General features: G+C 40.1%; 2 protein-coding genes and 1 pseudogene across 2 annotated transcripts; all 3 read left to right on the top strand.

The window, feature by feature from the left end:
* Positions 1–3,357: 3,357 nt before the first annotated feature.
* LOC139938129 (patched domain-containing protein 3-like) lies at positions 3,358–7,900 on the top strand. The gene is made up of 2 exons (XM_071933508.1): positions 3,358–4,363; positions 6,060–7,900. Exons 1-2 carry the CDS (start codon positions 3,358–3,360, stop codon positions 7,898–7,900), a joined length of 2,847 nt encoding a protein of 948 aa, XP_071789609.1.
* A 4,201-nt stretch (positions 7,901–12,101) lies between these two features.
* LOC139938815 (echinoidin-like) lies at positions 12,102–14,559 on the top strand (annotated as a pseudogene).
* Positions 14,560–17,485: 2,926 nt separating this feature from the next.
* LOC139938622 (echinoidin-like) lies at positions 17,486–21,111 on the top strand. The gene has a single exon (XM_071934216.1). It carries the CDS (start codon positions 17,999–18,001, stop codon positions 18,500–18,502), a length of 504 nt encoding a protein of 167 aa, XP_071790317.1. The 5' UTR covers positions 17,486–17,998; the 3' UTR covers positions 18,503–21,111.
* Positions 21,112–23,338: the final 2,227 nt, after the last annotated feature.

The following is a 23,338-nucleotide window of genomic DNA, read 5'->3' as shown; positions in this document are numbered from 1 at the left end:
CTTCCTGCGAATGCGAAACAAAATTTGGTGACGCAACAATCGGTACACGCTTCATTTGCCTTTGTGAAGCAATTAAGTTCACTCGCACGAAGCCCTCACAGGAAGTATGAACCGGGCTTTATACTCATAAATTTTAGGGGCATTTCCACGGTCAGTCGCATTACACTTGTCAGTGTAATTTCTCGATCTTGGTGCTAGAAGTTCTATGTGAGATATTCTTTCCACTAAGTTTATAGACTGACTTGTACTTGACACACAAGGCTTTGAAGTGATAATATTAGAAATGTTGTGGGCTTTGTGCTCTGGATGTTATAACGTTGTAAAAAGCGGTGTCATGTCCATGTTTGCTTGGAATTGCCCATAGCCATCACAAGACAAGAGGTAAGTATGGACTTCAGCAAGTGCCGCTTGATCAAACTCTTAAGAGGTTGAAGAGCATTTACTTTAAACTTGGCCACACACTGACTCCTGGATTGAACGCAACACAATGGAAGGACACTTTTCTGTTGGTGTTGGTGCTCTGGCGGTAAAAGTTGACCGGAACCTAGAAGGGTAACAAAAAAAAGGAAATTCAAATTAAATTTTGAGTTTCATAGTAAAATACTCTCTTAATGTCCAAAACTCTAATAATGTAACCTACACCATAAAATTCAGTTTGAGAAAATAAAGTAAAAATGAGAAGACAAATAATAGTTCGAATTTTATTGATATCAGATCAGACGGCCATGCTTGCCTAGCAAGCCTAGTGAAAAGCATAATAGCTGTTTCAGTTTGGGTGTTAAAAAACATTGCACTATAAACAGCTGACATTAACTGATTATTTTGAAATGGCTATCGTAGCTTTTGGTAGTTTGTGTTATTTTCAAAAGAAATGTGATAGTGCATCAAAAAGTGATCAAGATAGGAAATCCGGCCAGAATGTCAAATGAAGCATAGATCAAGGGTCATTTACCTCATACGAGGCTCTTGTTGTTCTGAGGAATATCATCTTGGCTCTCCACTTCCTTCTTCAAGTAGTTTTGCTTCGAAATATCTTGATAAAACTTCTTTTCTTGCAAGGTGCTCCTAGATTGGGGGTGGTTCCAGATATGATTGTTGGAGAGTTTCTCCGCAGCAAGGAAGCCCTTTGATGGCAACTTGCAAAAGAGGACCCTTTTCTGGTGTTGGTGTTGGTGGTTTGCCAGTAAAAAAGGTTCCCTGGGCTACATTGTAAATAAGTAACAAAACATGAAAATTAAGGTTAAGGTTTTAAAAAAAAACATAGGGTGGTTGATGGATTACACAAATAAATGTCACATAAGAAAACCAAACTTATACAAACCGTCAGTGCCGATAGTCTATTTTAACATGGATTTAGTGTATTTAACATGGATTTAGTGTTTTGCTTGTTTGTCACCAAAGGCTAATTGTTGTGCTTTCATTGCGGGATAGAGCACCACCAGAGTAACACTGAAATTTACGATGTTGTATTTACCTCTAGATAATTTATACTATGTAATATGGTGAGACATTTATAACAATACAAGTTATCACACAAGCAGGAGTGGAATACGAAAAAATTTAGCGCTTCTTCGTCCCATATCCAACGAGGCCGAAGACGCAGACGCAGACGCGCTATATTTTTTCGTAATATTTACGAGCGCCCGTGTGATAACAAATTTTATTTTCCAGTCTCACTTGTAAATTTTGCACTGTCCGTATACGGAGCGTGACAAAATGAAATGCACAATACGCACTGTGTAATAAAAACAGAGGAAGTAGGATATAAAACAGAGGTCGTAGCATATATGTTTTTATCCCCCAAGTAGTTCGAGCTTCTGATTGGTGGATTAGCGCGTACTGGAAGATAATATCTTTATGTCTCATCGTATACCCCAGTGATTGCCTATTTTCACTAGAACATGTAGAAAGCCATAAAAACATAAGTATAATTTTTTATTTATCACACCACGAGAAACGGGGACGAGCTATATTTGTCTGCGTTTGATAACAAATTCATCCTCATGCTTTTTGCAGATGTATGTTTTGTGTACAGCGTAAAACAGCACAATACAGACTACAGAGTGTTCGAACGAATACAGGACACTTCTGCACCTCGCAAACTCGGCACCTTGCAAACTCGACACCCAGTCGGCACCAAGAATGTCGGCACCGTACAAACTCAGTCAACAAGTTTTTGATGTTTTTACTAGGGTAGGCTAGGTACTACGAGTGTACGGGCCTAGCCTTAAATTGCGTCCATGTCAGTGAAAGTTTGCAAGGTGCCGAGTTTGCAAGTTGCCGAAGTGACAGGTACTCGTTCGAACAGAGCGACCATGGAGTAATTATAAGAACTAGAGGGCGCAACCGCGACGGGAACACAAGGAGAAACACACGCCATTCTGTACGCGTGTTGAATATGAATGACATGTTGGAGTTTGTGTTTATTGAACACTATACGAGATGCTGTTGTGTCAGCTTACAAAATGGCCGCACAAACACACGTTGTGCCATGCCAACTGAGAAAATGGTCGCCTGCGCGCATGCCGGGACACGTACAAGCCAGTGCGCTCTCTAGTTCTTATATATATAACTCTATTAGCACGATAGAAAAAGGTTTGATTTGTAACACCAACCACTTGTGCATGCTTTCATCATGCATCTGTATAAAAATGCTCACTGTATAAAAAAACACGACCAAACATCAACCAATAATGTTGTTCTTGACTTTTTGTTTGTTGTGGTATTTATTTATTTGTTTGCTTGTGTTTTTGAATTGGGTATTTTGTTTGTGTGTTGAATGCTTGTAGTTCGTTTTCGGTTTTGTTTGCTTGTTTTGTATTGTGATTTTTAGTTTGTTGTTTTAATGTGTTAAGGAAAAAAACACAAAACCATTAAAATGTGCCTGTGATTTCCTTTACATAATGTGTTTCGAAAATAACAAGCAATTCGTTGTTAGCACATGACTCAAAATTTGACTGACAAAATAATCACCAGACATTAATCTAACGTCTAAGCGTTGAACTCCCATCCTTTCCATACATTAACCAGGGCTTGGTACGGCTTGGATCAGTTCCATTGGCAGGCGTACCTGAGTAAACATTTATTTTTATTCATGAATTATTAACCAAATACAGGAGTGTGTCGTTAATATATGAATGAACATTGGATTGGTTTCCCAGACAAACAGCGGTTTCCAAAACGATGAAGTGATCGTTGTTGCTAACTAGAGAAAAAAACAATCGTTGTTGCATATCTCATCATAACAGTCAAAACAATAAAACTATATTTGTGTGTTGTGAACGAGGAAAGATCCAGCAAGGTCTTGGCTATCAAATTTAAGTTTTCGACCCCCTCAACAACAACAGCAACAACAACATGAGATTCGATTGCATCGAGAAGAATATTAAGAAATTATTCTTCAACTATGGCGGTTTCATCGCCAGGCACCCGTTGTGGTTCCTATTCTCACCGATGTTGCTGGCTGGAGTACTCGGTGTTGGAATTTCGTTCATTACAAGTGAGCAGAGCGTAGAGAATTTATACACACCGGAGAATGGGCAGGCGAAAACAGACCGGAAAACAGTGGAAGAGCTTTTTACACAACATGGCGACAACGACACCTTAGTGACTCGTCTGACAAGGCTTGGTCGATCGGGGAAAGTAATCATACAAAGACAAGATGGTGGAAACGTTCTGACGGAGACTGTCTTTGAAGAAATTCTTAAACTTCATGAAGAAATTCTTAATCTTCATGGGAAGATGCTACACAACGATTTGGTGGATACATTTTATTTTGTTGATCTCTGTGTCGAATGGAACAATACTTGTAATGAAAATGCAATACTGTCTGTATACGATTACAACTCAAGCATGTTACAGGCGATCAATCTGACTTATCCTGTCTACAATTCAAACAAAAAAATTGTATTTTCTGGTGGAGAGTTGGGAGGAGTGAAGTTCAAATCTAATTTATCGGATGAAGTACTTTCAGCAGAGGTCATGCAGTTGTCTTACATCTTACGGCATCAAGACATCATGGACGACCAAAGAAGTGCTCTATGGGAGGACGAGTTTCTTCAAGTTGTTGAAGCCTTCAATGCAACTGAGATAAGAATCACTCGCCAGGTATCCAGTACTCGTGAGACAGAGTTAGATAAAGCCAGCTCCAATGTCATCAAAGACTTTAGTATCACCTTTACTGTTCTGATTACCTTCAGCATTTGTTCCTGTGTGATGTCGGACTGGGTACGGAGCAAGCCTTGGTTGGCCGGGTGTGGGGTGATATCTGCCGGCCTAGCTGTGCTCTCATCGTTCGGTCTGATGGGTTACATCGGAGTACCTTACATCAATGTGGTGGGATCGGCACCATTTCTAATTATTGGTAAGCAAACAATATTTAATCAATCTTAAATTGATCTTGTTTTAAAAACCTAATTAAAGGCCGGCCAAAATGTTTGGGCCATGTGAAACTAAACATACCCACCCTTCCCCTCGTTCCCCCGCTTAATGTCGTATACCACAGCTGGGGTGCAGACCGAGCAACGAGGACCGAAGTTTGAACGGGCCAGGGGGGGGGGGAAGGGCCGGGATTGCCAGAAGTTTGAGCCTTGTAAACAATAATACAACCTAAAATAAGAAGTCTCCTGACGATGGCGAGTCGCAATGTCGAAATGTTTAGACCAATAAATAATAAAAGAACTCACTCCACGGCAGTGAAGTTAAAGGAACACCACAGAATTGTTTTTAGAGAGAAACATTTCAAGGGATGTTTTATACTGTCATCATCATTAGGCCGTTTAAGTTTGGTGTAAATCTTTGATCTTCACAATTTTGTTCTTACCAACTCTGTAACGTTCATTTAATAACGAGAAGTACCGTCTATTCGCTAAGCAAACAAAATGGTCGCTGCCGATTTCAGAGAGAAATATTTCAAGGGATGTTTTATACTGTCATCGTCATTAGGCCGTTTAAGTTTGGTGTAAATCTTTGATCTTCACAATTTTGTTCCTACCAACTCTGTAACGTTCATTTAATAAGGAGAAGTACCGTCCATTCGCTAAGCAAATAAAATGGTCGCTGCCGATTTACTCCCAGTTCTTTTTAGACATGAGAAGTCTCCCATCCCGAATTAGGAAAACATCTACTGGGCGTCAGTAAAGAAGTCCCCTAAGTTCCTCAAATCAACGGTAGAATATAATGTAGCAACACAAATCAACAATACAAAGAATGTGCACACAATGAAAAGTCATTGCTGGCAGGGTAAAGTGCGTGACAAAAACATTTTCTATCTTTTTTGCTATGGGGCTACAAACGATATACAGCTTGGACTGTAGGTCCCACTTTGGGCCGATATGACCTTAAACAAAATTAAATTGAACATTACCAATTGTTTTTTGTTTTGTTTTTTGAGAAAACTGCAAGCTTTCATTTTAATAGACCGATTGCGCTCCATGCGTCACGTATGACCTTTAGTGGGTATTAGAGGTAAACAAACACGGCGTACTGCATATAAACGTGCGTTAAAAAGACATGATAACTGTTGTAATTTTTGGCTCAAAAAAGACTAACTTCTCGAAATCATTTAAGATTATTCCGGAGTTTGTAACATGAGACCTTACCGGTGGCTGAACAATGCCAGTAACAGTTCCAATTGTAGGAAATTCCAAGAGAATGTTAACACGATGTCATGTGTTTGTGCACGGAAAGTGTGGTTTTACATTGCTCTCATTGTTATGATTTTGCTACCAATGTTTTCAATAAAAATCTCATTAAGAAGCTGCAAATCCCTTTATTTTCACCCTCAAATTATTCTTAGAAGGGATAGCTGTCAGCTATGAATCGGACAACTTCGCGATCTCCCCCTTCACAGCCCAACTTCACGCCGCGCACAACGCAAAATCCACGGCGCGTGAGCTCGCTCAAACCTCAGTAACTTTAATACGAGGTCTAAACATTATGGGGAAAAAACACTAGCTGACAACGTACTACGGGAGTGTTGTGACCAAACGGGCCCTTCGCTGCAGGCTAAGACAAAATATATACGCAACATCGTGATTTTTTTCTCTCAATATCTACAGGTATTGGAGTCGACGACATGTTCATCATGGTTGCTGCCTGGCGACAGACTGACGTCAGACTGCCCGTGGAAGAGCGCATGCGCTATGCCTTCTCCGAGGCTGCCATGTCGATAACCATCACATCCATCACAGATGCCTTGGCTTTCGGTATTGGCGCTATAACGTACTTCCGATCGGTGCGTATATTCTGCATTTATACCGGCGTGGCTGTCACCTTTGACTACGTATACCAGATTACTTTCTTCGGTGCCTGCATGGCTCTATTTGGTAGACGTGAGGCGGCGAACAGACACTGCATGTCATGTCTTAAAGTTAAACCTAAGGAGGAGACCGAATCTACAGCGTACAAGATATTCTGCGCAGGTGGGTCGCAACCTCCAGCCGGCCAAGATGGGGAATTCAACGATCATGCATTGATGATATTCTTCAAGAAGTATTACGGTCCCTGCATCACAAGATGGTGGATGACATTACTCATTTCAGTGGTATACGTTGGTTACTTGGGTGCCGCCATCTATGGATGTACTCAGGTAAAAGAAGGTCTGAGTCTGCGCAACCTCGCCCGAGATAACTCATACGCAGCTGACTTCCTAGATATGGAAAGTGCCTACTTCAAGCAGTATGGTCCGCAGGTTGCATTGGTGTTCACCGAGAAAAGAGACGTCTGGAATCCCAAAGTACAAGACATCATGGAACAGAGTTTAGCAAAGATGGAAGACAACGAGTATACGTTCAGTAGAGACCAGAATCTGTCTGCTTCATGGCTTCGGGACTATCTTGATTTCCTGAACTCTACCAACCTCAAAGAACCAAACCAGGCCCAGTTCATCAACACACTCCGAGACGATTTTCTCAAACATCCAGCCTATAAACAGTACTCCCTAGATATTGTTTTCTGCGATAACGGCACCAACATTAAGGCCTCGAGATTCTTTGTCACAACGAAAGACCTGAACACCACCGAAAAAGAAAGATTCATGACGACTGAGCTGAGACAAATTGCAAAGGATTCAGAGCTACCTGCAATAGTCTACCATCCAGACTTCATCTTCTATGATCAATACATATCAATCTTGCCAAACACGCTTCAAAACTTAGGCATCGCGGTCGGAGCTATGTTTATTATAGCTTTAATCATGATCCCGAACCCAATCTGTCCTTTTATCGTTACTCTGGCTGTAGCCTCTATCGTTACAGGGGTGGTTGGGTACATGACCTTTTGGCAAGTCAACCTCGATTCCATCGCCATGACGAGCCTCATTCTCTCCGTAGGTTTCAGTGTGGATTTCTCAGCACACATCAGCTACGCCTACGTCACAGCAGACAAAGGTTCACGTCAAGCCAACGTCATCCATGCTCTGTACTCCGTCGGCATGCCCATCGTACAGGGTTCCCTCTCTACCATACTCGGCGCCGTAGTCCTCGCCTTCGCAGATTCGTACATCTTCAGAACCTTCTTCAAGACGATGTTTCTCGTTATCTCCATCGGTGCCTTGCATGGACTTGTTTTCCTCCCCGTTTTCCTCCGGCTCACGATTCCCGTTAAAGTTTGCGTGAAAGTGTCTACGCCCGAAATCAACGTGAAGACGAGTCCCCAAACGAACGACGCGAACGGTACTGCAATGGTTGTTGTTCCAGTCGACCGTCAACCGAGGCTGGCCACCGTGTCCTCCCACGTCGCACCCAGACCGCTCTCTGCACCCTTTTCCATCAGCAACCACAAGACGATGCCCACCACCCCGTTGTACCTACGCCCTCCATCATATCAAGACTACCTGCGAGATTTGGCGTCTGTCAGATCATTGCACATCCCTAGAGCTAAGCCCATGTCAGCGTATTGAGTAGGGCGGTTTCTCATAGACCTCCAACGCCCAGCCCCACCCCCCCCCCCAAAAAAAAGGGAACACCCGAAATTACTATAAACGTTATTTTGTTCGAAAAATATTTTTATATTGGAACTCTATAAAATAGCAGATTGGATGCAAACTGATGCTTTAACAACTCAAACTTAACTCAACTGTGGAAGTGTCGTGTCCGAGCGGTTAAGAACACCAAATTCAAACTCTGGTGGTTCTGATCAGCAGAGTGTGGGTTCGAATCCACAGCCATGACACATTGTGTGCTTAAGCAAGACTCTTAACCATTGCCTCCGTGTTTCGGATTGGACGTGAAGCCGTTGGTCCCATGTGTTGTGTAACCCATGAAAAAGAACCCAGTGCACTTATCGAAAAGAGAAGGATTTCGCCCCTAAGTTTCTGGCTGTGGCTGCTTAATGCGCCGTAGCACCTTGTAAACCTTTATAATGTGGCATGATTGGCTTGTGCGTAAAGCGCTCGCCTCTCACCAAGGTGACCCCGGTTCGATTCTCGGCCAGGGCCATATGTGAGTTGAGTTGTGCGTTGGTTCTCTGCTGTGCCATGAGGGTTTCCCAAACCATCCGGTTTTTCTCCCTCGGGAAAAAAAACAAGCACTTTCGATCTTTCGAGCTGTACTCCGTGGTCATAAAAATCATAATGAGTTGATGTGGCTGGCAGCCAAAGGCTCCCTTGCATGCCAGCTTCTCGAACACGTTGTAGCCGTAAGGAGTAAGGATGATTAGCCACCCCCCAAAAAAAATATATATATATATATATATATATATATATATATATATATATATATATATATATATATATATATATATCTATATATATATATATATATATTTATTCATCACATACATACTTCGATATCGTTATTATTATTATATCTTTAAACTGATAGTTTTCAAGGTAGTAAAGGGATAACTATTTTTTTCGAGTGAATGTGAAAGGTAGGGTTCATCGGAAGCGCCGATGGGTTTTCAAAAGCATCTATACATTTTTTGTACATAAAACCAGTGCGTTTAATGAGGTCATAGCATAAGTTGCTTTGGAAAAATGAATTTATTAATGTTTGCAGTTATTGAACTTCTTTCTTTGAATCAAATGGAATGTGCTTACAGTTTTTTCTTGTCAAATCCTGCGGTCCGCAATGACAATAGCAGTCTTACCTGACATTAGCATTGCCCAAGGCTCTTTTACGCTAGCACCCCGCTCTGAACTTACCTGGGCCCAATTTTATAGAGCTGCTAAGCCCCAAATTTGCTTAGCATGAACTTTTTGCCTTGGTAAAAACAGGATACCAACCAAATTCCCACGTGATTTTCAGGATAAGCAAACAACAGCTGAATAACAGTAACAAGCAATGTGCAACTAATTCGGTAATCCTGTTTTTACAAAGGAAGACATTTCATGCTTAGCAAATTGTGCTTAGCAGCTCTCTGAAATTGGGCCCAGGCGGTAGCATGAGTATTTTTTTAGAACAACCTATAAAGCTAAATGGAAGACACTTTTAGTTTAAAACATTTGATGCTAAACACATGGAGACATTAAGGACTGTTCCACTACACACTATCTTGTTGAAAAGTTACATTTTATTATTGAAGGACTGGATAAACCCGGCCATCATGCCCAACTTTGCACAATTTATTTTACTAAGGCCTTTGACCGTAATAACCACACAGTTGTTATTTAGAAACTATTGAATCCCAGAGTCAGACAATCCATTATAGTTCCCATCATCTGCAGCTTTCTCAGTGGTTGCACACACATCACTTAAAGGCAGTGGACACTATTGGTAATTGTCAAAAACTAGCCTTCACAGTTGGTGTATCTCAACATATACATAAAATAACAAACCTGTGAAAAATTGAGCTCAATCGGTCATCGAAGTTGCGAGATAATAATAAAAGAAAAATATCCATTGTCACACAAAGTTGCGTGCACTAAGATGGTTGATTTCGAGACCTCAAGTTCTAAATCTGAGGTCTCGAAATCAAATTCGTGGAAAATTGCTTCTTTCTCGAAAACTATGGCACTTCAGAGGGAGTCGTTTCTCACAATGGTTTATACCATTAACCTCTCCCCAATACTCGTTACCAAGAAAGGTTTTATGCCAATAATTATTTTGAGTAATTACCAATATTGTCCACTGCCTTTAACTAATGGGTCATTGTTCGTCGACCAAATTTCTTGTGGCGTTCCTCAAGGAGCTCAATTGGTCCTAATACATTCTTGTTCTTGTCAACGATGATTCAATAGACTGCTGTAGGCGATGGAAATACGTTGATGATCTGACTTTGGGGGAAATTGTCCAGCATGGGCAATATGGAAAACTACAAACTCACCTTATCAACTTGTATAGTGTAAGAATAACGATAAGTATTATTTGAAATACCTAGTAATAATAACTTGCGGGTACAACCATGTACCCACTTTAGAATCCAGACGCCATAATCGGTTCCTTTAAGTTTGGTAATAATCTTCGTTGTTCAACAAAAATGTTGTCACTCATTACCGCTGTACAGAACTTAATATGTAATATGCAACTCAGAGCAGCTTTGGCATCTGTTTTTCACATTCCAAAATGTTGTACTGAGCGTTACAGAAAAGTACTTTCCTCATTAGCCAGAATTATTCACAGTTTATGCATATAAGTCACATTTATTTAAAAACCTTTTTGTGTGTCTGTATATAGATTTAAAGGCAGTGGACACTATTGTTAATTACTCAAAATAATGGTTAGCATAAAACCTCATTTGGTAACGAGTAATGGGGAGAGGTTGTAAAGAAACGACTCCCTCTGAAGTCACGTAGTTTTCGAAAAAGAAGTAATTTTCAACGAATTTGATTTCGAGACCTCAGATTTAGAATTTAAATAAATAATGTTTCTATACTAAAGTTTGAATTTTAATTGAGGATGGTGAATTGGCGATTTGGGGGATTACACGACATACATCAGGCTTGCGTTACAAAATATCAATTTTAGGTAATTTTGCATAATTTTATGGCTAATATTACTCAGAGCATCATGCTATTTTAACATAGAGGCTAAAATGTCGATTATTTAGCCAACGAAATGGCTTGCAATTTTAATCAATATTTTGCTTTTTTAATTTTTAATTGATCCAATAAGTTGAGCCAAGGAAAACACATCATTGTTTTCGAAAAGTTAGATTAGTTCAAATCTTTATCTTTGAACATAAAAACTTTTTAGAGTGAAAGACGGGTACTTTCAACTCCATTTAGAGTGAAGTTCGCTCCAATTTCATTCAGTAAGAGTGACACAGATTGACTTTCACTCTCAAAAGAGCGAAATTGACACCACTCGAACAATAGAGTGAAATTTTCACTCTTTTACATTAAGAGAGTAGAGAAGTTACCTACAAAAACTTTGAAAACAAAAAAATCTTTTTAGAGGATTTTAATCATGGCAACATTAAGCAATCAAACTTCAAGGGAAAGTACACATTTCTTTGTTTAAACCTTTCCATTGTTAAATCTGATATGTGATCATTTTTTTATTAAATACAATACACCAGAACTATGTCCCTTTACCATCTTGTATGCCAATTGTTTTGTTTTTATATATAATAATATTGTGCAAGTTAACCAAGTTTAACTATTTTATATCTCATTTTAAATTCCACTCGGGTAAATCTCTTTCTAAATGCAAAAGAGTGAAAAGGCACTCTTTAAAGAGCCATATGAGGGACAACTCTTTTTCAAGTGGTCCTCCACTCTTTTAGATTGAAGTTTGCATCTTTTTTTTTGTGATTTTGCATTCTGTCCTGGAGTGAAATTACCACCACTCTTTTTTAAAGAGCCATAATGAGGGACAACTCGAATTGTAAAGAGTGGTGTTTTCCACTTTTTTACATTTAGAGAGTAGTTATTTACCCATTTGGATATGTGATATGCTTATCAAAGTTTCCCTCGTCTGGGCCCCATTGTGGAAAAGGGAAGGAAAGAAAAGAATAGACAAGCTTGGCAGTGGAGGCGTTATTATTTTGTTCACAGTAAGCCTATAAATCTCACCAGACTTCCGTGTTGTGTGATCATGCTTTTATTAACCTGTCATTTTGGCGTCATCTCAAATACAATGTGACCTTTTATTGTGCGGGATATTTTTAAGGTTTTTTGTTAGGAAAATGAGTTTACATGTTCACAGGCCTGTAAACCGATTTTTGGAGTGGGGAGTTGATATTAATTGTATTCCACACCAAAAATGTCACATAGGTTATTCAAGAACCGTATACGCAGAACGTTAATTAACAAAGGCCCGTATAACACACAGCACGAAAGCCTAGTAGAACTACTCCGAAAAAGTCCAAAAACAGTATTTACAAGCATGCAACTTTGTGCTAAGCGAAAAGAGGAATGTCAAAGCACAGACTGACATTAAAGGGTGGCTGCAGTGTTTTTTAAAAAACTTTTAACGATTAAACATGATTTTTTAAACCTAAAATATTTTTTTAATTTAATGCGCCAGTATTTTTAAAGTGGTTTTTAAGAGATTAGGGGAACCCACCCCGCCTCTAAAAGGGAGCCTTCATGTGACGTCATGTCGGGAACCCGAGCCGTCGGGTCCCCTGGCTGTGTGCATATAGAGACGTGTGCATTGTGTGGCCTGTTACCTAGGCGCGTGTAGTTAGGAACCAGACTCTTTTTGCCGACGATATGTTTGAATTCCCGACGTGATGTCGATGGTAGGGGGCGGTAACAATCCACAAAAGGGGGGGGGGCATGACTTATTCGCTAATTACGCCAGTGAGATATGTCGGGGAAAAAACAAAACACATTTTATTGATGTTCAATACATATATCAGAAATAAATGACAGCAAAATTAACTGTTTTATTTTAATTCACTGCAGCATCCCTTTAAATTGTGTTTTGGTTTCAACGGCTCAGCCGAGAAACCAAATAATATGAAGAAATGAATGATTAACTGAAAGTTCTTATTAACTCCTCAAAGTGTTTTTTTTTTATCCTTGGTCACGTGGTGACATTTGTTGTGGGCGTGTCATTGATCTGTCGATCAGACAGTGCGCTCAGTCCTGAAAACTGTTAAAACCTAGCTTACGCGTCAATTATTTTCTCTTCATAATGTGCTCCTGCAAAACGGCTGATAACTAAAACCAGTATGGCTTCCTTTCTCCGAGTTACGGTGATGGTCCTGGCTGTGATTGGGCTGACCAGGGCTGGATGTCCACCGTTATGGACTGAATATCGTAACAACTGCTACCGTTTCATGGGTCAAGAAAAGTCGTGGACCGATGCCGAAAACCAATGTCGGGAGTTCTTATTACCATCAGCGGACAGGGTCATCTTGCATCCGTGCACAGCTCTGACGAGTCGAGTTTTCTGGTCCAGTATTTGGAGTCTTCGCTCGTCTCTGTCTACGGCGCACATGTATGGATAGGGATGTCCGACCAATCCAATGAAGGCACTTACAGCTGGAGTGACGGCACAGCGCTGGACTACAACGAGGGATGGCTATCGGGACAACCAGATGATACAGGCTCAGGCGGGGAAGATTGTCTGACATCTGGTATCTTGGGGAGAGTGGGACGGGTTGGAATGATCACATCTGCTCCACTCCCCATTCACACGTCTGCAAGATGCCAATTGGTGTCATGTGTTGTTTCTGAGTACAAGCGAAGAAAGCCGATGAAAGCAAACATGGCTCCGTATCATATTTCATCCAGACAAATAAACCAAACATCGCTTTCGTCGGCGACTAGCTGAATTCAGAATTGTACGAAGTTGATTTCAACTAGCTGCCAGAATTATTAATTAATCATCCCACATTCCACGTGCCGTATAGCATTGATGATCAACCTCGCCAAAGTCACTCAAAAGAATTACTCAGCAGAGCCACTCACAACAGTTACCCAACAGGGTAACTCACACCAGTTACTCCCCAGAGTAAAGCCACTCACAAAAGTTACTCGCCAAAGTCATAACAACAGTTGCTATCCAGAATCACTCACATTAGTTACTCGCTATAGTCACTAACAACAGTTACTCGCCGGAGTCACTCACAACAGTTACCCAACAGAATCACTCACAACAGTTACTCCCCAGAGTAAAGCCACTCACACAAGTTACTCGCCAAAGTCAATGACAACAGTCACCAGAGTCACTCTTATTAGTTACTCGCTATAGACACTCACAACAGTTACTCGCCAAAGTCACTCACAAGAGTTACCCAACAGATTCACTCACAACAGTTATTCCCCGAGTAACTCACAAAAGTTACTAGTAGAATCCTATAAAGCCACTCTCAAAAGTGACTCGCCAAAGTCAATGAAAGCAGTTACTCGCCGGAGTCACTGACAACAATTATTTGCAAGAGTCACTCACAACAGTTACTCGCCCGAGTAACTTACGAAAGTTACTAGTAGAATCACTCACGTCAGTTTGTTCGCCAGAGTCAACCGAAATATTTACTTGCCAGAGTTACCCGTAACAGTTACTCGCCAGATTTGAAAAATACACTGTACCAACACTGTATAACACGGTGCAAAAGCAGTCAATCAATTTATGGTCTCCGTTTTGGGCTTTCGGATACTTGCATTACAAAATATGTATTTTAATTTCGCATCAGGGCTAATATTACTCAGAGTTCAATGTTATATAACATACAGGGTACTGTCTTAAAAAACTACACACTTTTGAAATGGCTGCCAAAAATAAAAAATGACTTCGGGGGAAAAGGTCTGTTTGTATGAATAGCTTATGGATTCAACTCTCATTTTTTTTCATGACACAAAAAAGTCCGAAAATAATATGCTTGGTTGCACTACTCACTTTTGTAAAGGTGTTGCTCAGGAATCATCCTTCCAATTTTGTGAGAGGTAAGTCCTTTGCAGTGGCGTAACCAGAGGGGGGGGGGGGGGCAGGGGGGGCCGGCGCCCCCCCCCCCCCCCCGCTCAGAACCCTTGCCCCCCCCCCTCTTGCCCCCCCCCCCCCATATGAAATCAGAGATAAGTATATTCTTATATATAGGGCTTATATATAAATCGTTTAAGGCTGCATAAAATGCTGTCGTAAAAAGGAAAACTTTTATTCATATCAGTAGGCCTTATGTGGACTATAACGTGTAAAATGCCTGGAAACGCGCGCGCGATCGTATTGGCGGTAAATGTTTGTTGTGGTTTTGCGGTTACAGAGAGCAGATGTGACAAAGTTCTGATAAATATTTTACGTGGTGGTCTGAATGCAGACCAAAACTAATAGCTCCGTAAACACAAAGTCAGATCATGAGGTAGAAATTTCTACCTCCATGGTCAGATGCACTACAGAGAAATTTACAACAGCAAACAATGGCCAGCGAAAAAGGTTGCTTAGACCATTTCTTCTCCTTTGAAGCAAGCGGTGCAATTGAGAGGTAGGCCTATTTTAAATATCCGTTTCATAACTAAAATGTGATTATTAAACACCCACAATTTCGATCCTGTATTTTTTTTTTTGATGGCTTACACTTGTTACAATAAGGCCGAGTAAAAAAAAGAAACATCTTCAGTGTCTGGGTTTCTCAAAAAAAGGAAGGAGGAGGGGCTTTTTATTGTTTATTTCAAGATGGCCGCCATGAATGTCAAATATCAACTGTTTTTTTCTGCTGCTGAAATACACAAAACATTAATGAAACAGTTTGGTCAAGGCATTCAGACAAGACATTCAGACAAAACAAAAAAAATGTGCATAAAAAAAAATTAAGAAAAAAAAGAGGTGTCCTGTAAAAAGGAAGCGGGCGGGGACGCTAAACATTTCTATTTTTCTATTTTTACTTTGCCTAATATTATTATGTTTTGGGTATTTACACACCCACAAAGCCTATTTGAGAATGCCGTGTACAACTCTAAGTTGGTACTTGGTGACCACAGTTGGTAATTTAATCCTTTTATACAGTCAAAAAGTTTCATCTTATACAAAATGACAAGTTCTCTAAGATGTTGTTGTTCTCGCAATCTTTTGTTACCTGCTGACTATGTAGACTGTTTTAGAACTGCATTGATGTGTATCAACTATATATCAGTTAACACATTTAATAATAATCTTGCACTTTTTTGGCCCCCCCCCCAATTTAATCTTTGCCCCCACTTGCCCCACCAAATGAAAATGTCTAGTTACGCCACTGGTCCTTTGGAGCTTACAAATAGGGTGGATATGATAAACTCATGAGCAATTGTGATCAGTTTGGGTTTGCTGGATGAATTTCAAGGTTTATTAAACCAAATTTGTATGCATTAGTGAACAGGAATGGGAAACTTTAGACTATCTGCCAATCACCAAGAGAGGGCGCTCTTTACCAGGTAATGTCACTAACTTAGGAATAGGAGGAGCATGAGTGACGGTCACTGACAGCAAATACCTTGTGTTTTGCGTGTTTTTGAATTTGTATTTAGATTTAGCCAAACTGTATTTTGTTTTTCATAACACAATACCAAACTTTTCTGGAACAGGACGTACTGGAACACGAGTTCCCCAAGGATAACAAGCGGTGTGCATGAGTTTTGGGGAGTGTTTCTTCTAGGGTACTTAGCAAAAATTCCAAAATGCTGACCTACCAAAAATTGAGAAGAAATCTGAAGTTTAGTTGTATGACAATGTACCTGATGTAATTTTCAAGAGGCTGAGAGTTTTTTAAATATGTTATGAGTATTTTTCAATTTTTAGCATTTACCATTGTTTGCTATAGGAGTTGCGCACCCTTACCTGGTAGGTCTGCTGCCCTCTAGTGGCAGAGCTTTCAAAAAGTCTCCCATTGTTCTTCCACTCTTTAGATAGAAATTTCCATCTTTTTGAGTGAGTTCTCACTCTGTCCTGGAGTGAAACCCCTCTAAAAGAATGAAATAATCACCATGTGAGGGACAGCACGAAATGTAAAGAGTGGTGTTTTTCACTCTTTTACATTTCGTGAGTAACTATTTACCCATTTGGATATGTGATATGCTTATCTAATTAACCCTCGGTTGGGCCCCATTGTGGAAAAGGGAAAGAAAGAAAAGAAGAAAGAAAAGTTCGGCAGTAGAGGCGTTATTGTTCACAGTAGGCCTACCAGACTTTCGTGATGAGTGATCATGCTTTTATTCAATTTTGCATTTTGGCGTCATCTCAAATAAAATGTGACCTTTTATTGTGTGGGATATTTTTAGGATTTTTGTTAGGAAAATGTGATTACATGTTCACAGGCCCGTAAACCGGTTTTGTGAGGGGGGAGTTGATATTAATTGTATCCCACATAATAAAAGTCACATAGGTTATTCAAGAACCGCATACGCAGAACGTTAATTAAAGGAACACGTTGCCTTGGATCGGACGAGTTGGTCTATAAAAAAGCGTTTGTAACCGTTTGTTGTAAAATGCATATGGTTGGAGAGATAATTTAAAAGTAGAATGCAATGATCCACACAAGTTTGCCTCGAAATTGCGTGGTTTTCCTTTTACTGTGCGAACTAACACGGTCGGCCATTTATGGGAGTCAAAAATTTTACTCCCATAAATGGCCGACCGTGTTAGTTGACGAGGTAAAAGGAAAACCGTGTAATTTCGAGGCATGTTTGTGTGGATCATTGTATTCTACTTTTACAGCATCTTTCTACCCATATGCATATTATAACAAACGCTTTTCAAAGACCAACTCGACCGATCTAAGGCAACGTGTTCCTTTAACAAAGCCCGTTTACACAGCGCGAAAGCCTAGTAGAACTACTGCGAAAAAGTCCAATGACAAAATATTTCACAATACAGTATTTACAAGCATGCGACTTTGTGTTCAGCGAAAAGAGGAATGTCCTTGCACAGACTGACATTTTATTGTATTTTTGTTTTCAACGGCTCAGCCAAGAAACCCCAACATATGAAGAAATAAACGATCTGCTGAAAGTCTGATCAATTCCTCAAAGCGTTTATCTGATCACGTGGTGGCATTTGTTGTGGGCCTGGCATTGATCTGTCGATCAGATGTACAGGTAGACAGTGCGCTCAGTCCTGAAAACTGTTAAAACCTACGCGTCAATTATTTTCTCTTCATATTGTGCTCCTGCAAAACGGCTGATAACTAAAACAAGAGTATGGCTTTCTTTCTCCGAGTTACGGTGATGGTCCTGGCTGTGATTGGGCTGACCAGTGCAGATTGTCCACCGCTATGGACTCGCTTTCGTCACAACTGCTACCGTTTCATGGGTCAAGAAATGTCGTGGACCGATGCCGAAAACCACTGTCGGGAGTTCTTTACCATTAGCGGACAGGGCCATCTTGCATCCACGCACAGCTCTGACGAAGAAAATTTCGTGATCATGTATGTGAAATCTTCATTCATCTCTGCCGACGACAAACACGTTTGGATTGGGTTGACCGACCAATCCAATGAAGGAACTTTCATCTGGAGTGATGGCAGAGCGCTGGACTACAACGAAGGATGGAAACCAAGCGAACCGAATAATGCAGGCTCAGGTGAGAATTGTGTTGAAATTTGGTATCATTTGACTTATGGACCGGTTAAGAACGATCGCCCCTGCTCAAATCTCTACTCACATGTCTGCAAGATGTCAATTGATGTCAATGGTTGTTTCTAAGTCACAGGCGAAGAAAACTGAAGCAAACAGGAGGGCTCCATAACATTTCATCCAGGTAAAAAAAAAAAAGATTATTCGTCGGGGACTTGCTGAATTCAGAATATTGTATGGAGTTGATTTCAGCTGGCTGCCAGATTTCAAATCACCCAACAAATCACCCCAACTCCATGAGCCGTAGCATTAATCAACCTCGCCAAAGTCACTCACATCAGTTACCCGACAGAGTAACATTACTCAGCAGAGTCACTCACAACAATTACTCACCGGAGTCACTCAAAACAATTACTCGCCGGAGTCACTCACAACAATTATATAGCTGGGTCACTCACAACAATTACTCAGAGTAAAGTCACTCAAAAAATTGTATCGCCAAAGTTTTACTCGCCAGAATCTCTCAAAACTGTTACTCGATTGATTGATTCAATCACAACAAATACTCGCCAGAGTCACTCACAACAGTAACTCACCAGAGTCACCCACAACAGTTGATCCACCAATGTCATTCACAACATTTACTCGTAGAGTCACTCACAACAGTTACTCGCAGTTTTCTAATTAAACTTAGAAAAGTTATGTGTTATGTATGAAAGTATTATGTATCGCTAACAATCTGGAGCAGTACTGCAGGAACAATAATCCGATAATTGGAAAACACAATCTGAACAAACATTTCATGCAAACGATTGTCAGATTAAAATGTTTTGGAATCCCCTTCTAAAATCACATGACTGAGAAGTAAATCGTTTCTCAAAACAGTATACATTATCAATAGCTGCAGTGCATCGTATCAAGTATGTTTTATGGTCATGCTTTTTTTAGTAATTACCAAAGCTCCCTTTAAAGACACTGGACTCTATTGGTAATTGTCAAAGACCAGTCTTCCGACTTAATGTATCTCAACATATGCATAAAATAACAAACCTGTACAAATTTGAGCTCAATTGGTCGTCGAAGTTGCGAGATAATGATGAAAGACAAAAACACCCTTGTCACACGAAGTACACTGCAAATCTCGTTGGTCAAAAATTTCCCAACTTTTTTGCCCAACGTTGGTTCAAATATCAACTGGCTACATAATTGGGCATAATTTAACCAACAGTGGTTGGGCAATAACGTTTATCCAATAGTTGGGCAAACAGTTTGACAAAACAAGTTGGTCAAATCATTTTGCCCAAAAGTTGGGTAATATTTTTTGACCAATAATTGGGCAAGTTTGTTTACCACTATGTTGGTTAAAATGTTACCCAAAAATGTAGTCAGTTGATATTTGAACCAACGTTGGGCAACCGTGTTGGGCAAAGGTTGTTACCCAACAAAAGTAGCAATGATTAATTATTTGTTGGGAATGTTGGTTACTCATTTATTCAATTGTTGATAAGGCCCCCCCAAAAAATACGTTGATCGTCCGGATTTTTTCAAAAAGAGGAAGATGTTGGCCCATTTTTTTAAAACGTAAAATGATGCAACAAAAACTTCAATTCGGAAAGGGCATCTAATTTGCGGTACTCTTTTCACTCTGGATTCATCTGATACGTGCAGTATATCACGTTTTCAGCCAGCCGTTCCTCTTCAATTCTGCCTCAACTTCTGCTTTGTTGTATCTGCTGGAAGCTGGGCAGCGTAATTTTTTTCAATCTGATGAGGTAAATAAATTTAGCATGTCAGAAGTTACCTGGTAAACGAGTCAGCAATCAACAGTGTTCACGTTGTTTGTTTTTTTGGTTTTTTTTTATTATTATTATTAAGCCATTATAATTTCCAAATTATAATTATTGGCTTTATATAATTTTGACGAGATAACTGAGCCCAATCAAAAAGTCTGGAACACAACGGATTCAATCTAACCCTTGCCTTTCGATCGTTAACGACAACGGACTGTGCAGCCATTTCCCAACACGGGAGTAAACATCAAACTATGCACGGTGGGCTCCGTCCTACTTTACTTGTGACAACTAAACTGTGTTCCTACACATGAATCAGTGTATTATATGGGTATACCTTTAAATATTGGTTGTTGTTAGCATCTTACCTATAATGTTTCAGAGAAGCACTCCATTCCCCAGTCTCGAAGAGTATTTTTGACAGCCACTCCGCCATGATGTTGCTTGTGAGTGTATGTGTAGGCCTACTACTACTAACTAAAGTATGAACGTAGCTTTCAGATGCTTGATTTCGAGACCTCAAATTCTAAATCCGAGGTCGTGAAATCAAATTCGTGGAAAATTACTTCTTTCTCGAAAACTACTTTACTTCAGAGGGAGCCGTTACTCACAATGTTTTATACTATCAACAGGTCTCCATTACTCGTTACCAATTAAGGTTTTATGCTAATAATTATTTTGAGTAATTAGTACCAATAGTGTCCACTGCCTTTAACCAGGATGCCTTAATGCTGAGTTTTGTAATTAAAATGTTTCTTGAACTTAGTTCTTTTTCGTTGAAATATGATGGATTTTTACTTGTGTAAAGTGAACTCGATAACCATGTGAAACTATTTGCTGCACCCCTGACCTTTTTAAAAATCAAATGCGTACCTTGTCTTCAAAGATGAAATGAATAACAATTATAAACAATAATGCTGGTGTCATAGTTCTGTGTTTTTGTCAATATAAGGCTGATTTCTGTATACAATTTTAAAGAAAAATACAATAAAATTAACCTGTAAAAGTTCCAACTGAACACGAACTCTAATTGCTGAGCGAAAACGGGAACAAAACTGTCCACGCTTAGCGAGGTGACAGCGGGTACCAACAACATCACTGACCACATCGTTCGCGAAGGGGCGCCAAGAACTCTGAACATTTTGAAAAATGTTTTTTTTTTTATTGTGAATTAATACCAAAACCCGTTCGAAGGGAATCCTTTCTCAAATATTTGGTTTTATGCCTTGTTTTGTTCTTATATAATAGCACATCTTCCTTTCTAGCAGTGGCACGTCTTTGTTAGGATTTTTTAACAGTTAACTGCGAGGAAAATTGCCAATAAGTATTTTATTATTTGAGTAACAATAACATCACTATAATCATCATGTCTGTTCGGTTGGCCAAATAGACAATAGGGATCTTAAAGTTGTTGATAATGTCCTAGAGAAAATGATGAGTGTGCGCTTTAACCTTAATGGTTTTCACAGCATTGTTTGGATCTGTCCCAAGTTTATTTCGATTTAGCCCAATTATTATCTGGATCTGGCAGTTGGATTCAATCCATGCAACTAAGGTCCGGGTGTAGCGGGATATTCTGCCCCACCCCCCCCCCCCCCCCGGAGATCATGTCCCCGATACGGCGAACCGTGTGCAAACTTCTTCTGATTATAGCGCCCTCTTTTGAATCCTCTTCCAACCCATCCCATAATGGGGGGACAGAATCACCGAGGAACAGATTTCTCTATGACACCGGGACGTTTGGCATTAGTACAAAACAGTTGATTTTGTTGTGTTCCTCGCATGAGGCGAGTGTGCTGGCCTATCACATACGAGGAAGGCAATAAAGTTGCGAGAGTCTGACTTTACTGACAACATGAACTGGTTTATTTACAGCTGAATCACTGATGACATTACAACATGTGATGTGGTAGCGTAATAATGCCACTAGTGTTAATATTCGGTTTATAAGCCACTAATCATAAAAGGAGAACTGAGGTACTGGGTCTATAGACTATATTCTGGAACATAATATCTGGAATGTGGTTGGAACATTTACTCGGAGTATACATCGAATTATTGTCTGGAGTTGTTACTTTTCAACATCATAACATTTCCCCTGAATAAGGAAAATCCTGGGCTTTTATAGAAAGCTGGAGTATAGAAATGAATTAAACATAAGTCAATTTGGGGTCTTGACCAATGGAAGACTGCAATGCTGGAAGGTCGTCGGACGTGGCGAGTTGATAACCCAAATAAGGAGTTGTGGGTAGTAAGGTTAATGTGATTGACAGTTGAGAGTAAGACGGGGCTTGCCATTGCTTGTGTACAATTAAGAATGTGCATGAGGGTATTACATTGGGAATTACACGCTAAATCACCTGTGTACAAAATGCAACTACATAAGGAATACACGCAATCGAGTGTGTGTATAATGACACGGCATGGTATTTGTGTACAAATGATTACGCACATTGGCATGGCATTGTATTTCGTGTACAAATTATTACGCACATTGGCATGGCATTGTATTTCGTGTACAAATGATAACGCACATTGGCATGGCATTGCACTTCGTGTACAACAAACACGTGCGTGAGGCTATGGCTTCCGCTAGCACGCAACCTTATGGCATTAGGGTTCGTGTGCTATCATTACGCACGTCATTATGGCATTGCTTCTTGTACACAGGCAATTGGTCAAGCACAAAGTTCTGCGTCGTGTGCGGAGGGAGTGGTTTACTAGGTTGCAAACAAAGCTTTCACTGAATATGCATGAGTGGGAGAAGCACTGGCCCTCGGACGATCCAGGGTCCAACATCAAAATGTGCTGACTGGACAGAGGGTCCTTGTGACGTATGTGGAAGTAAGAGCTTAGCAGTTCTAGATTATATCGAATCGAAGCAGTTCTAGATTATATCGAATCGAACATTGATCTCAAGTCAATACATTGATTAGTTATTGGGTCAAAAGAGGGCGCTAGTAAGGCACAGGGATCAATGTGAGGTTCGTTACAAAATAAAGAACAGATTAAATGCTCCATATCGGGAAACGAGAGGCAGAATAAGACTGAGATAAGTCGGGTAAGTAAATTTTGTGAGAGGACACTCAACGGCTTGGAACGCAAACGAGATAAAATTCTCCAGACGACATCCATGTCAAAGGGTAAAAAGGAATTGGAAACGAAGATTTCGAGT

Source organism: Asterias amurensis, chromosome 6 (genome assembly GCF_032118995.1).
Source record: "Asterias amurensis chromosome 6, ASM3211899v1".
NCBI lineage: Eukaryota > Metazoa > Echinodermata > Asteroidea > Forcipulatida > Asteriidae > Asterias > Asterias amurensis.
The sequence above is the reverse complement of the archived record's forward strand: the minus strand, read 5'-3'. Positions and strand labels throughout refer to the sequence as shown.